Source organism: Grampus griseus (assembly GCF_964374135.1).
Source record: "Grampus griseus genome assembly, chromosome: 2".
Classification (NCBI taxonomy): domain Eukaryota; kingdom Metazoa; phylum Chordata; class Mammalia; order Artiodactyla; family Delphinidae; genus Grampus; species Grampus griseus.
The window spans coordinates 99,494,626-99,511,034 of NC_139018.1; the positions used below are offsets into that span (position 1 = coordinate 99,494,626).

Sequence of the window (16,409 nt, forward strand, 5' to 3'; positions counted from 1 at the left end):
TGGGGATCTATAATATCCTGTTACATGCATTATTTTTTTTTTTTTAGAAATATTCCATTGTTAATATCAGAAGCAATGCTTTTTTTCTTTCGACCTATCGTGACACCCTGTATAGTACTCTACACGTGGCAAATGGTCAAGGAGTGTTAATGCACCAATCAGAGCATGATAGATACCAGTTTTGGCAATGAAGAGTCGTACCATAATAAGATTATCAGCAAAAAAGACCAGATAACTATAAGCAGGGTGGAAAGCATAAACATGTCCTCCTTGTGGACAATATGCAAATAACTCAAATAAAATAGTTCACCAGTTATGTACCCAAGAATCAGGAAGAAATTCATATCAGTGTCACTAACAACAGGAAAAATAACACATGACCCAGCAATTCAACCCCAAAATATGAACCTTAGAGATACACTCATACACGTATATCAGGAAACATAGCAAGAATGTTTATCAATTGGTTATAGTAAAAACCTGGAAACCACACTAATATCTATTAAGGAGGATAAATACATAAATTATGGCATTACAGCATTTGCAGATGAAGGGAAAACTATGCATCTGTAAAATGTCTTATTACAGATCGACCTTACAAATATAACATTAAGCAAAGAGCATGTCACAGAGGAAAGTATTCAGAGTGCTACTACTCTAATAAAATCAAAAATATGAAAAAGGAAACTACTATGCTTTTAGGGATACATACATACATGATAAAAATTTTTAAATAAGAAAGATAAACACAATATTCAGGACAGTGGCTACTACTTGCAGGGGAAGAAAAGGAGATGCTATTGGGGAGGAGTATGAGGGGTTTTGAAGATTTTGGTAATATTCTAGTTCTTAAGTTGAGTAAGAAGTGTACAGATATTCATCTTATTATTTAAAATAAAGATTTATATTAAACATATTTTTTGTATGTCTATTTCATGATTAAAAAAACACCAATACTAAATTTCACCTGGTCCTATCTAGAAGGAAAACAGATCTGTAGCAACAGAGGGAAAAAAACAGAAGACATTCCCTATTCTATTAAAAGAAAAAAAAAGGCAAAAATACAAACAGAAAACAAAAAGCTCTGTGACTAACCAAATCTGATAAGCAAATCATCAACATCTGTCATTCAGCCTTACAAAATTACATTGCCAGTTAGTGCTGAAGTCTCCCTTGGCTGCAAAAAAGTACCTTTGCCTGTTATGATACTAACTAATGATTTCAGCTGCAATATCTTCAGTTACTAGTATAGTTATCACTTCTTGACAGAAAAAAACAAAGTGTTGTATAGTCCAACACTAAAAATAGATTCTTTAAAAAATCCAGTTTCCATGTTAGCTACAAAATGAATAAAACTGTTTAATTTCTTTTTTGGTGCTTCTGTTTGGTAACTGATAAGCTTTGAATATGTAACACTGTTCTTACACCTTCATATTCAAATCTTACCAGTGTAAAATGTAAACGTAAGATGCTAAAAAGAAGGTTTGAAATAAAGTTCCAAAGAGACAAATTAGGAAAAGGATAGGATTTCAAGACAGTCTTTAGGAAATCAGGAATCAGAACTATCCTTTTATAAAAATAAAATCAGGTTATATTTGCTTTTTGTCCCTCTAAGGACTGGCAATCCTTCAGAGGACTTTACTTCATCGGTGTAGAGAGGATAGCTTTCCTTTGTAGAATAGTGGGGATAAGGGAGAGGATGGGATGTCATAACTGGATACAGGTAACCCCAAGAAATCCACTGGAGTGAGGAGGGGAAGGCTCCTGAGCCTGGGACTACCGACCAGGGTACAAGGATGAGTGTGAGGGAAGGCCAGACAAAGAGGCTGACTTTCCTGCATCTCCTGCCATGTCAGGCCTTGAGGAAGACCGTGAATCTGCTGAGAACTGACAATCCCAAGAGGTGCCTGGGAGAATAGAAGGGTAGAGAGTAGCACCAGGAAAGAGGGAAAAAAAAATTCTATCTGTCCACCATTTTGCCCAGAGTCTCCATAACCATCCCCAAAGCATCCCTCACCTCACAGATCCCCAGCCCACTTTTCCTTGCTGCTCTACTGAAATACACCCTTGCTTCACATTTTACACTCGTACAATAGAACTCACCAATCGATTTTCATCAAACACTTCAAAAAGAAGCCGGTGCTGCTGAGGGTGAACCTAAGCAAGAAAAAAACAACCTTTCTTTAAAAACAAGTGAACATCGGAACTATATTCAATATCTTGTAATAACCTATAATGGAAAAGAATCTGAAAAATTATACGTGTGTGTGTGTGTGTGTGTGTGTGTGTGTCTTTGCTGTATACCAAAAACTAACACAACATTGTAAATCAACTATACTTTTAATTTAGAAAAAGTGAACATCAACCCACAAACACTGAGAAATAAATGTTTGAAAATGTTACCATTTCCTAATTCCTGTTACTTACAATATATTTTAAATTTCACAAGATACTTAATATATACAAAGCTCAGACCAGTCACAAGTCACCCATTTTCTAGTAATTTTTCCATAATGACAAAGTGGATTTGGTTGCTTATTTTTCCATTTTTTCTAAAATAGAATAAAAGAAAGTAAGATAAAATTTCTTTTTTTTTTTAGCCACACAGTTTATGGGATTTTAGTTCCCCGACCAGGGATAGAACCCACACCCTCCACAGTGAGAGCCTGGAGTCCTAACCACTAGACCTCCAAGAAATTCCTGAAAGTGAGATAAAATTTCAAAAAATTACATATTTACAAGCACTTAAAAATACAGATTAGATTTTAACTTATTATCAATTTTATGTACTCACTTTTTATTTATCAGGTTAGAAATACCCAAAGTGGATGCTGATTTTATGGAGACTAGTGTTCTGAATCCTTTTAGTACTGACTTGATAAAACCAATCTTGTTTATACTATGTAAAGTACATAAGCAGTCAAAAAGTATACACTGAGTTTTCACTTACTGTTTATATCTTATAGCACGAGTAAAATTAACATGCAGTAATTTATTTTTCAAAGCTAATGCTTTTATCTTTGCTGAAATGTTTCAATATCAAGTTAATATCTACTAAATATCAAACACAAAGAAAATCTTTAATAATTTGTTATACCAGAGGTTAAGATGATGTATGAAACATTCTCACATTTAAGTTGATATTTTCTCTATGATAAATATATTACATTAAACACTGAGATATTTTAAAACTTTGGTTTACATGTCAAAAGTATCGACAGCCTTCAGAAAAAAGTCCTATATGTGTGACAATGATATAGAGATACCTAACCCAATGTCCACTCTCCCTTATGTTCTTCTGAGAACATAATCCTAATTTTACCTGCAACAAGTGCCCAGGGTCACCACACTGCACAACTCTTGGGGATAGGGGCATTAATTTTTTTTAATTGAAGTATAACATAAATTCAGTAAAGTATAAAGTTAACTAACCTTAAATATACAGCTTGATGATTTTTCATACATGTTTACTGTGTCATCATCACCGAGATCAAAATATGGAACACTCCATTCTATTTTATGTATTGTTTTCTATATGAACAGTGCCCTCTGGACTTGTTCAACACTGAGACTCTCAATAAGACTCTCTAAAAAAGGTTCCCTTGGGCTTCCCTGGTGGCGCAGTGGTTGAGAGTCCGCCTGCCGATGCAGGGGACATGGGTTCGTGCCCCGGTCCGGGAGGATCCCACATGCCGCTGAGTGGCTGGGCCCGTGCGCCATGGCCGCTGAGCCTGTGCGTCCGGAGCCTGTGCTCCGCAACGGGAGAGGCCACAACAGTGAGAGGCCCGCGCACCGCTATAAAAAAAATAAATAAATAAAAAAATAAAGTTCCCTTGCACCCGGGGGCGACCAAAAAGGCCAACCTACCAGCGGTCACTGGGTGGGACTTCTGGAAGAGCTCTTTATTTCTTTCTTTATTTAAAGATTGAGTATGCTTTTCTTTTTTAAAAAAATATTTATTTGTTTGTTTGTTTATTTATTATTGCCTGCGTTATGGCTTTATTGCTGCACGCAGGCTTTCTCTAGTTGCAGCGAGCAGGGGCTACTCTTCGTTGCGGTGCGCGGGCTTCTCATTGCGGTGACTTGTTGCAGAGCATGGGCTCTAGGTGCGTGGGCTTCAGTAGTTGTGGCACATGGTCTCAGTAGTTGTGGCTCGCGGGCTCTAGAGCACAGGCTCAGACATTGTGGTGCACAGGCTTCGCTGTTGTGCGGCATGTGGGATCTTCCCGGACCACGGCTCAAACCCGTGTCCCCTGCACTGGCAGGCAGATTCTTAACCACTGCGCCACCAGGGAAGTTCCTGGGAGAGCTCTTTAAATGGGGCTGACTCAGCTGGGAGAGATGTCGCTTTTGCCCTTTGTACTTCTTTTTCCTGCGTGGAACTTGGTTAGGACAGCTGGCACCCCTACAGTCATATTGTAACCATGGGGCAACTATGAGGACAGAAGCCCCAATTAAGGGTTATATATGCCACGGGGATAGAAGAAACAGTGTTAAGACAATAATCTCTTCTAGGAGGATATAGAGGACATTTTGGGGAGGAGATGACGCTTGAGCTAAGACTTGAAAGATGGGAAGAATTTGAATAAGAAAATATAGATAATATTCACAGCAAGGAGATTGCAGGAGGAAAGGCATGGGGGCAGAATGAGCATGCTGTAAGGAGATCAACTGATAAGAACATTTTTGTGTTACAAAGTGGTAAGAAAAATTTGGTTAGTCAGTGTAGAGCCAGACTGAGGGCACTGATATCCAGAAAAGGAATGAAGACTTGATTGGTATGGAAGAAAATTAAGCTTTTAAATGAAAAACTGATACGATGTAGATCATATGTAAATATTATTTTGTCAGTGATACATAAAATAAATTGGACTAGAGAGAGACCCTGGAGTCCACAGAGACTGTGGCTCTAGTAACTCAGGTATGAAGTGATGAGAGCTTTGCCTGTGATGGTCCCAGTGAGACTAGGGAGGGAGACAAGAACATGAAAAATATTTTGAGGGAAAAAATAAAAAGTCTCAATGTCTAACAAAATACCTGGCAGACAATGTAGATGTTCAATGAATATTGCTAAGAAAATAGATATATGTGACTTGAATAGGCCTCTGCTGTCCTGGTTCAGACTATAATTAATAGCTTCCTAACAGGATGCTCTAACTCAACTATCTTACCTTTTAAATCTACCTTTTCTATTACAACTGGAGTGACCTACCTAAAAGATAGCTTAGGCCGTCTTTACTGCCCTTCTCAAAAGCTGTTCCCAGTGGCCTAAAGCATAATATTCAAATGCCTGAGCATGGAATGATGCTTCCTGATCTGAGTCCAATTTGCCTCTCCAGCCTTGTGTCCTGTAACTGTCGCCTGCCAACACAAATACACATACACCCTATGCTCTAATCACACTAGAAACAGTCTAATCACTGCTTACTGCGCTTTCTGATCTGTACTTCTGTACATGCTAAGGTCTCTCCATGCGCAACACCTTCTCAGCTCAACACGTCCAAAATCTACCCCTTGTTCAAGCCTCAGCTCAAACGTCAACTCCGCCCTGAAGTCTTACCTCCCGTCACTCCCCCTCCTCCGTTTCCAGTTATTAAAAAACTGACTACATTCTTCCATTTATGAAGTTAATAATATGTAATAGCTCTCTACTGAATTATAAAAACACCATAAAAGACTTGGTTACTTGTTTTTTAAGGGGGGTTATATCAAAGGCACACCCTAAGTGCAAGAATACAATTTAAAACATGTGGTGAGAATTCTAATTCAAAATGGCAGCCTGAACACAAATATTAACCCTCTCCCTCCTGAGATCCTGTTTTCATAATAGCAAAGGAGTTTGTAAAAGGTATTAAAACGTCACAGCAAAGATCATATGCACGTGCAAGGGCCACCAGCAGGCAAGCAATTTCCATACCTCCCTAGGAGGGAGATGAAGTGGGGACGAAAGCAGGCTTCTGAAGAAACTGAAAACTATTAAAAGAACAGAATGTTGAAGCAAAGAGGTCAATGGCCCAAATGAGAGAATATTCCTATAGCACCTAAACCTCTAGTAAACACATTTACACACAGACACATACACATTATTAGAGTTTCTCTTTGTGTCTGATTTCAGGTAGAGGTTCAACAATAATGCAACCATCAGCTCTTTTTTTTTTTTAACATCTTATTGGAGTATAATTGTTTTACAATGGTGTGTTAGTTTCTGCTTTATAACAAAGTGAGTCAGCTATACGTACACATGTATCCCTATATCCCCTCCCTCTGCGTCTCCCTCCCACCCTCCCTATCCCACCCCTCTAGGTGGTCACAAAGCACCGAGCTGATCTCCCTGTCCTATGTGGCTGCTTCCCACTAGCTATCTATTTAACAGTTGGTAGTGTATATATGTCCATGCCACTCTCTCACTTCGTCCCAGCTTACCCTTCCCCCTCCCCATGTCCTCAAGTCCATTCTCTACGTCTGCATCTTTATTCCTGTCCTGCCCCTAGGTTCTTCAGAACCATTTTTTTCTTTTTTTAGATTCCATATATATGTGTTAGCATACAGTATTTTTCTCTTTTTGACTTCACTCTGTTTGACAGACTCTAGGTCCATCCACCTCACTACAAATAACTCAATTTCATTTTATGGCTGAGTAATATTCCATTGTATATATGTGCCACATCTTCTTTATCCATTCATCTGTTGATGGACACTATGGTTGCTTCCATGTCCTGGCTACTGTAAATAGTGCTGCAGTGAATATAGTGGTACATGATTCTTTTTGAATTATGGTTTTCTCAGGGTATATGCCCAGTAGTGAGATTACTGGGTCATATGGTAGTTCTATTTTTAGTTTTTTAAGGAACCTCCACACTGTTCTCCCTAGTGGCTGTATCAATTTACATTCCTACCAACAGTGCAAGAGTGTTCCCTTTTCTCCACACCCTCTCCAGCATGTATTGTTTGTACATTTTTTGATGATGGCCATTCTGAATGGTGTGAGGTGATACCTCATTGTAGTTTTGATTTGCATTTCTCTAATGATTAGTGATGTTGGGCGTCCTTTCATGTATTTGTTGGCAATCTGTATATCTTCTTTGGAGAAATGTCTATTTAGGTCTTCTGCCCATTTTTGGATTGGGTTGTTTGTTTTTTTGATATTGAGCTGCATGAGATGCTTGTATATTTTGGAGGTTAATCCTTTGTCAGTTGCTTCGTTTGCAAATATTTTCTCCTATTATGAGGGTTGTCTTTTCATCTTGTTTATGGCTACCTTTGCTGTGCAAAAGCTTTTAAGTTTCATTAGGTCCCATCTGTTTATTTTTGTTTTTATTTCCATTTCTCTAGGAGGTGGGTCAAAAAGGATCTTGCTGCGATTTATGTACAGAGTGTTCTGCCTATGTTTTCCTCTAAGAGTTTTATCCTGTCTGGCATTGCATTTAGGTCTTTAATCCATTTTGAGTTTACTTTTGTATACGGTGTTAGGGAGTATTCTAATTTCATTCTTTTACACATAGCTGTCCAGTTTTCCCAGCACCACTTATTGAAGAGACTGTCTTTTCTCCACTGTATATTCTTGCCTTCTTTATCAAAGATAAGGTGACCATATGTCTGTGGGTTTATCTTTGGGCTTTCTGTCCTGTTCCATTGATCGATATTTCTGTTTTTGTGCCAATACCATACTGTCTTGATTACTGTAGCTTTGTAGTATAGTCTGAAGTCAGGGAGCCTGATTCCTCCAGCTCTGTTTTTCTGTCTCAAGACTGCTTTAGCTATTCGGGGTCTTTTGTGTTTCCATACAAATTGTGAATTTTTTTGTTCCAGTTCTGTGAAAAATGCCATTGGTAGCTTGATAGGGATTGCACTGAATCTGTACATTGCTTTGGGTAGTAGAGCCATTTTCAAAAAGTTGATTTTTCCAATACAAGAACATGGTATATATCTCCATCTGTTTGTATCACCTTTAATTTATTTCATCTGTGTCTTATAGTTTTCTACATACAGGTCTTTTGTCTCCTTAGGTAGGTTTATTCCTAGCTGTTTTATTCTTTTTGTTGCAATGGTAAATGGGAGTGTTTCCTTAATTTCTCTTCCATATTTTTCATTGTTAGTGTACAGGAATGCAAGAAATTTCTGTGCATTAATTTTGTATCCTGCTACTTTACCAAATTCATTGATTAGCTCTAGTAGTTTTCTGGTGGCATCTTTAGGATTCTCTATGTATAGTATCATGTCATCTGCAAACAGTGACAGTTTTACTTCTTTTCCGATTTGGATTCCATTTATTTTGTTTTTTCTTCTCTGATTGCTGTGGTTAAAACTTCCAGAACTATGTTGAGTAATAGTGGTGAGAGTGGGCATCCTTGTCTTGTTCCTGATCTTAATGGAAATGGATTCAGTTTTTCACCATTGAGAACGATGTTGGCTGTGGGTTTATCAAATATGGCCTTTATTATGTTGAGGTAAGTTCCCTCTGTGTCTACTTTCTGCTGGGGTTTTTTTATCATAAATGGTGTTGAATTTTGCTGAAAGCTTTTTCTGCATCTATTGAGATGATAATATGGTTTTTATCCTTCAGCTTGTTAATATGATGTATCACATTGATTGATTTGCACACATTGAAGAATCCTTGCATTCCTGGGGTAAACCCCACTTGATCATGGTGTATGATCCTTTAATGTGCTGTTGAATTCTGTTTGCTAGTATTTTGTTGAGGATTTTTGCATCTATGTTCATCAGTGATATTGGCCTGTAGTTTTTTTGTGACATCTTTGTCTGGTTTTGGTATCAGGGTCATGGTGGTCTTGTAGAAGGAGTTTGCGAGTGTTCCTCCCTCTGCTATATTTTGGAAGAGTTTGAGTAGGATGGGTGTTAGCTCTTCTCTAAATGTTTGATAGAATTCGCCTGGGAAGCCATCTGGTTTTGGGCTTTTGTTTGTTGGAAGATTTTAAATCACAGTTTCAATTTCAGTGCTTGTGATTGGTCTGTGTATATTTTCTATTTCTTCCTGGTTCAGTCTCAGAAGGTTGTGCTTTTCTAAGAATTTGTCCATTTCTTCCAGGTTGTTCATTTTATTGGCATACAGTTGCTTGTAGTAATCTCTCATGATCCTTTGTATTTCTGCAGCGTCAGTTGTTACTTCTCCCTTTTCATTTCTAATTCTATTGATTTGAGTCTTTTCCCTTTTTTTCTTGATGAGTCTAGCTAATGGTTTATCAATTTCATTTATCTTCTCAAAGAACCAACTTTTAGTTTTATAGATCTTTGCTATCATTTCCTTCATTTCTTTTTCATTTATTTCTGATCTGATCTTTATGATTTCTTTTCTTCTGCTAACTTTGGGGTATTTTGGTTCTTCTTTGTCTAATTGCTTTAGGTGTAAGTTTAGGTTGTTTATTTGAGATTTTTCTTCTTTCTTGAGGTTGTATTGTATTGCTATAATCTTCCCTCTTAGAACTGCCTTTGCTGCACCCCATAGGTTTTGGGTCGTTGTGTTTTCACTGTCATTTGTTTCTAGGTATTTTTTGATTTCCTCTTTGATTTCTTCAGTGATCTCTTGGTTATTTAGTAGTGTATTGTTTAGCCCCCAATGTGTTTGAATTTTTTACAGTTTTTTTTCCTGTAATTGATATCTAGTCTTATAGCGTTGTGGTTGGAAAAGAAACTTGATCCAATTTCAAATTTCTCAAATTTACCAAGGCTTGATTTGTGACCCAAGATATGATCTATCATGGAGAATGTTCCATGAGCACTTGAGAAGGAAGTGTATTCTGTTGTTTTTGGACGGAATGTCCTACAAATATCAATTAAGTCCATCTTGTTTAATGTATCATTTAAAGCTTGTGTTTCCTTATTTATTTTCATTTTGGATCGTCTGTACATTGGTGAAAGTGGGGTGTTAAAGTCCCATACTATGATTATGTTACTGTCAATTTCCCCTTTTATGGTTGTTAGCATTTGCCTTATGTATTGAGGTGCTCCTTTGTTGGGTGCATAAATATTTACAATTGTTGTATCTTCTTCTTGGATTGATCCCTTGATCATTATGTAGTGTCCTTCTTTGTCTCTTGTAATAGTCTTTATTTTAAAGTCTATTTCAAAGTCTATTTTGTCTGATATGAGAATTGCTACTCCAGCCTTCTTTTGATTTCCATTTGCATGGAATATCTTTTTCCATCCCCTCACTTTCAGTCTCACTTTTCAGTCCCTAAGTCTGAAGTGGGTCTCTTGTAGACAGCATATATATGGGTCTTGTTTTTGTATCCATTCAGCCAGTCTATGTTTTTTGGTTGGAGCATTTAATCCATTTACATTTAAGGTAATTATTGATATGTATGTTGTTATTACTGTTTTCTTAATTGTTTTGGGTTTGTTTTTGTAGGTCTTTCCCTTCTCTTGTGTTTATTGCCTAGAGAAGTTCCTTTAGCATTTGCTGTAAAGCTAATTTGATGGTGCTGAATTCTCTTAGCTTTTACTTGTCTGTAAAGGTTTTAATTTCTCTGTCGAATCTAAATGAGACCCTTGCTGGGTACAGTAATCTTGGTTGTAGGTTTTTCCCTTTCATCACTTTAAATATGTGCTGCCAGTCCCTTCTGGCTTGCAGAGTTTCTGCTGAAAGATCAGCTGTTAACCTTATGGGGATTCCCTTGTATGTTATTTGTTGCTTTTCCCTTGCTGCTTTTAATGATTTTTCTTTGTATTTAATTTTTGATAGTTTGATTAATATGTGTCTTGGCATGTTTCTCCTTGGATTTATCCTGTATGGGACTCTCTTTGCTTCGTGTACTTGATTGACTATTTCCTTTTCCATAGTTGGGAAGTTTTCAACTATAATCTCTTCAAATATTTTCCCAGTCCCTTTCTTTTTCTCTTCTTCTTCTGGGACCCCATACTTCAAATGTTGGTGTGTTTAATGTTGTCCCAGAGGTCTCTGAGACTGTCTTCAATTCTTTTCATTCTTTTTTCTTTATTCTATTCTGCTGCCGTTATTTCCACTATTTTATCTTCCAGGTCACTTATCCATTATTTTGCCTCAGTTATTCTGCTATTGATTCCTTCTAGAGAATTCTTAATTTCATTTATTGTGTTGTTCATCATTGTTTGTTTGCTCTTTAGTTCTTCTAGGTCCCTGTTAAAAGTTTCTTGTAGTTTCCCCATTCTATTTCCAAGATTTTGGATCACCTTTACTATTACTCTGAACTCTTTTTCAGGTAAACTGCCTACGTCCTCTTCATTTGTTTGGTCTGGTGGGTTTTTACCTTGCTCCTTCATCTGCTGTGTATTTCTCTGTCTTCTCATTTTGCTTAACTTACTGTGTTTGGGGTCTCCTTTTCACAGGATGCAGGTTTATAGTTCCCATTGTTTTTCATGTCTGCCCTCAGTGGGTAAGTTTGGTTCAGTGTGTTGTGCAGGCTTCCTGGTGGAGGGACTAGTGCCTGTGTTCTGGTGAATGAGGCTGGATCTTGTCTTTCTGGTGGGTAGGACCGCATCCAGTGGTGTGTTTTGGGGTGTCTGTGAACTTAGTATGATTTTAGGCAGCCTCTCTGCTAATGTGTGGGGTTGTGTTCCTGTCTTGCTCGTTGTTTGGCATGGGGCGTCCAGCACTGGAGCTTGCTCATTGTTGAGTGGAGCTGGGTCTCAGCGTTGAGATGGAGATCTCTGGGAGAGCTCTCGTTGATTGATACTACGTGGAGCCAGGAGGTCTCTGGTGGTCCAATGTCCTGAAGTTGGCTCTCCCACCTCAGTGGCTCAGGCCTGACACCCGGCCGGAGCAACGAGATCCTGTCAGTCGCACAGCTCATCACAACTCCACAGCTGAGGGCAAGGGGTTTCTCTCAGCTCCAGGTTGCAGTGCTCCAGGGAAGTGTTCAGATTGGCTTGCCTCCCATAGACATCCAGAGAAGTCTGTACAAAGCCACAGAGCATCTCACGTCTCACTCTCTGATCCTCCTTGCTCTATCGATTTTGGAGCTGTTGCCCCCATTTTAATCATGAGGCTTTAGAGCTCTGTAGCCAATGCTATTAGAGCTCAGCCTGTCATCCCATGGATCCCTTCAGCATTTTTGTGCACACCTGCTCCCCAAGCACGTGCTCTCTCAACAGCAGCAACTGCATCTTCTTCAACCATCAGTTTTAATATATAAAATATAAATAACTAAAAATGTAACATGTAATTGTTGAATGTTTAGGATTTTCATATATAGAAGCAATAGATGATTACCAGAGATCACAGATGTAGAAACAGAAAAACTGTCCCCAGAGAAAAGAGATACTTAAGAAACACCTTTAAAAACTGTAAGGTATATCCTTAGAAAAATTTGGGAAAGTCTTGCATCCATAAAGCTAAAATAGGGCACTATAAAAAGAGGCAAGGAGTGATGTTGCAACTAAAAATAACTGTTGAATTCAAATATAAGCAATTTTAGGTAAATTTGCAGAAATATCCCAAAATGTAGAGCAAAAAGCTAAGCTAAGGAAAATATGAGAGAAAATAAAAAAGAGGATTTTCTGAACAGATTCAGTGAAAGAATTAAGCCCTAATGTCCTAAAACAGAGGTTACAGCTTATGGACCAAAGCCAGCTAGGCACTTGCTTGTTTTTGTTTTTTTTTTAACAGCCCATAAGATAATAATTTTTTTTACATTTTAAAATGGTTACCTTTTAAACGGCTATATAAGTACCTACACAGTAGCCTCAATTTTTGTCTCCTGCCTGTGTGACACCTATGAAAAAGTTTACTGGCCCTTTATGAAAAAGTTTACTGACTCCTGTCCTAAGACATTTAATGTATGTTATCTATTGATATATCTCATATATCTAGGATCGTACTCAGTAAGACCATCCTTGGAATATGTGAGGAAACTATCACTCAAATCATTTTCTGTGTTCTGTGGTTCACATGAGGAATTCTGACTGAGAAAGATAAGAATCAGTCTAGGTAACCCTGCACCCAACTAGCTGGAATCGCCAAACAATAATACAAACAGAGGGAAGGAAATTATTAAAGAAATTATTCACACAAAAATTTTCAGAGCTGAAGGGAAACAGTAGTCTTTAAATTGAAATGCTTATCAAAGGCCCAATACAATGACACTGTACACACAAGGTATAATACTGTGAAATTTTAAAACACCAGGGTAAAGATAAATCATCACATTTTTCACAGCGAGAGAAGGATCACCTCCAAAGGAACAAGAAGCAGCCTTTTCAATACCAATACCATACTCAAAGTTGATAAAGCACTGTCTTCAAGCTTCTGAGGAAAAATGAGTTTCAACCTAGATTCCTATGAGGGGCCAAACTACTGGCCAAACACATAAGTTGGCGATCTACTACTCATCTATCATAGCTGGAAGCCAGTTTGGGACAGGGATGTGTGAGTTATTCAGCAGGATGGGAATAAGGACCAGCATGACAAACAGAAACAGTTAAACAGGGGTTCCTTCTGGGAAGCAGGAATAGGAGGGGAGAGGTTGGGGCACCAGAGTCTATTGCTTTTCATTATAAGCCCCTTTATACTATCTCATTTTAAAGCTATGTGTGAATTCTTTGATGAGATGATTGTTTTTTAATTTATTAAAAATAGGAGTAAAGCTATGGTCATAAAAATAGAGTTTACAGGGTCATATTTATAGGAAAGGTGTAAGAAGAAGAAACAAAGATTAAAATATTGAGATAGGTTTTTTGAAAAATGTCTAAGTCTATAAATGCATAAAAGAATAGAGGAAAAAAACACTTTCCAGAGGAGTAACCAAATTCTCAAAGAAGGACAAAGGTATTAACAAATATCAATTTATTCTCTGGTATTCATAAAGAACCTGAAGTAATGCTCCTGGAAATTATGCTGGTGGTTGCAGGAAAAATAACAACGCAGTCATACTTTTTAAAAAGCTTTATAAAGATATAATATATATACCATGTACCTGACCCACTGAAAATGCACCATTCAATGGTTTTTAGTATATTCACAGAGTATGCAACCACCCTCGCAATTCTGGAACATTTTCATCACCTCAAAAAGAAGCCCCATGCCCTTGAGCAGTCACTCCTGATTTCCCAACTTCCTCAGCCTCAGACAACCTCTAATATATTTTCTGTCTCTATAGATTTGCCTATTACAGACATTTAACATGAGGTGAATCTTACAATATGTGGTCTTTTGTAACTGGCTTCTTTTACTTTGCATAATGTGTCCGAGGTTCACCCGTGTTGTAGCATGTATCAGTACTTCATTCCTTTCTATAACTGAATAATATCCCACTGTATGTATATACCCCAGTTTGTTTATCCATTCATTTGTTGATGGACCTATGGGTTGTTTCTACTTTTTTTTTTTTTTTGCGGTACATAGGCCTCTCACTGTTGTGGCCTCTCCTGTCACGGAGCACAGGCTCCGGACGCGCAGGCTCAGTGGCCATGGCTCACGGGCCCAGCCACTCCGCGGCATGTGGAATCTTCCCGGACCGGGGCACGAACCCGTGTCTCCTGCATTGGCAGGCGTACTCTCAACCACCGCACCACCAGGGAAGCCCTGTTTCTACTTTTTGACTATAATTAATAATGATGCTATGAGTATTCATGTACAGGTTTTTGTGCGGACATATGTGGTAAGTAGATTTTAAAATAAAAACTGTGTAAAAAGTAAAATGAACTAGATAAGTATTTTTACAAGCTTTAAGCGTTATATAAATAGAAACTATCTTTGCATTTTTATCTACATATTTTATGTTCTTCTAATTTGTTTCTCTATACAGTTATTGCTAATCAACAAATATAAAAATGAATTATAGATACACAGCCATGGGGAAAAAACCCAAACAGTAAAAAAAAAAAAGATACTCAGTATAGTGAATTATAAATCTCTCACCCTTTCCCCACCCTCAGAGAAAATACTGTGAACAGTTTCTTGGACCTTCTAGAAGTATTTTTTGCAAATACCAGCATGTGAGAAAGCTGTTCTGTTTTTACACAAAAAGGTGCATCATATATACAATGTTTTGCACCTTTGTTCCTTCATTTAATATATTTTGAAACTTAACATCCTATCAATACATATACCTCTGTCTCTTTTTAAACAGCTGATGAGGATTTCATTATATGGCTACACCATACCTTACTTAGTGCTTTATTAATGGGGCACCCCAGCCTTCTTCCTAGCTAACAGAATTCTGATTTTATTCAAATAATGGATGATAATGTGTGTCAGGGATACAGGCAGCTACTCCCTACCCCGACCCCACCCCCCCCCCAGGAGCTGACTTCTGATTCCTCTAAACCTCCCGGTAATTCCACTCTCTTTACTAATGACGGGGTTAGAAATACACACACCACATAATTCCGGTCCAAGAGACATGAATCAAAGTCTCCTAGGGAAACTTTTGGAAAAGGGTTCTTCACTTTTTAAAAGAGACATGTGAGAAAACATTCTCCCTTTTCTACCTCTGGACATCATCATGGGAGGCTATGTCATTAGGAACTGCTGGAAGCTTCCTGTGACCAAGGACAGAAAGGCAAGAGAATCCCAGAGAGGCTAGGATTACTTGAAGCTGAAAGCATCCTAAATGATACACTTCAGAAGGGCCTTCCCTAAATACCCTACATTGAGAGAATCCCCTCAAGTCTCTAATATCCCCTGATACTCACTCCATAGCACCCAGTGTTTTCCCTTGACAAGTCTCAGCACATTGGTAATTCTTTTGAGAAACTAGTTTATAGGGGTCCACAGCAGACAGTAAGCTTCGCTGAGGGTAGGGACTGTGGCCTCACATTAATAAGCATTAGCAAAGTGACTGGGAAAAAATATCACACCAATTTTTTTTGTGTGTGCGGAGGTGGAGGAGTATAAATACATGGATAAAAATACATAGGATAAAATACCAGACTATCACACAATCAGTGGTGGCATTATGGAGATTAAGTTATGGCCGATTTTTATTTCTCTTTCTAAAAATATCTGTGGTGTACAAGTTATGTTGCTTCTGTAACATAATACTAATATATTCATGAACATATACACATTTTGTAAATATAATATGATTATGAATATTAAAGATATAAACTGAGCACCATGGGTGTACAGGGAATGAAGTGGGGCTTTTTTCAGATGCTCATACACTACGCTGATGCACAGACTATACAATGTGTACATTGCTCCTAATGTGTCAAACATTTTTCCCTCCTGATAACTTGCCTCCCTTGGTCTCATATGAGCAACTATAAGTGTAGATTTTACTATAATTTTCTATTGAGCACTAACTTCAATTTGGAGTCTCCTCTATTTGTTAATCTACCAGTAACAGTTCTCCACAAGACTTTCTTTGAACTTCACGTTTTCTCAAAGATATAAAGGCTCCCTTCAACTTCTGGCCACAATTTCCATCTGGCTGAATGCCCAATAATCAACATTTTACTGTACTCTGTTATCT

The 16,409-nt window shown here is 37.9% G+C and overlaps 1 protein-coding gene across 1 annotated transcript in view; it reads right to left on the reverse strand.

Annotated features, from left to right (window-relative positions):
* Window positions 1-16,409, reverse strand: part of NEDD4 (NEDD4 E3 ubiquitin protein ligase) — a 159,554-nt gene that overhangs the window by 111,321 nt on the left and 31,824 nt on the right. Inside the window, exon 5 of the mRNA XM_082648457.1 lies at window positions 2,104-2,157. Coding sequence (XP_082504583.1) covers window positions 2,104-2,157 — 54 coding nt within the window. The remainder of the gene's footprint in view (window positions 1-2,103; window positions 2,158-16,409) is intronic.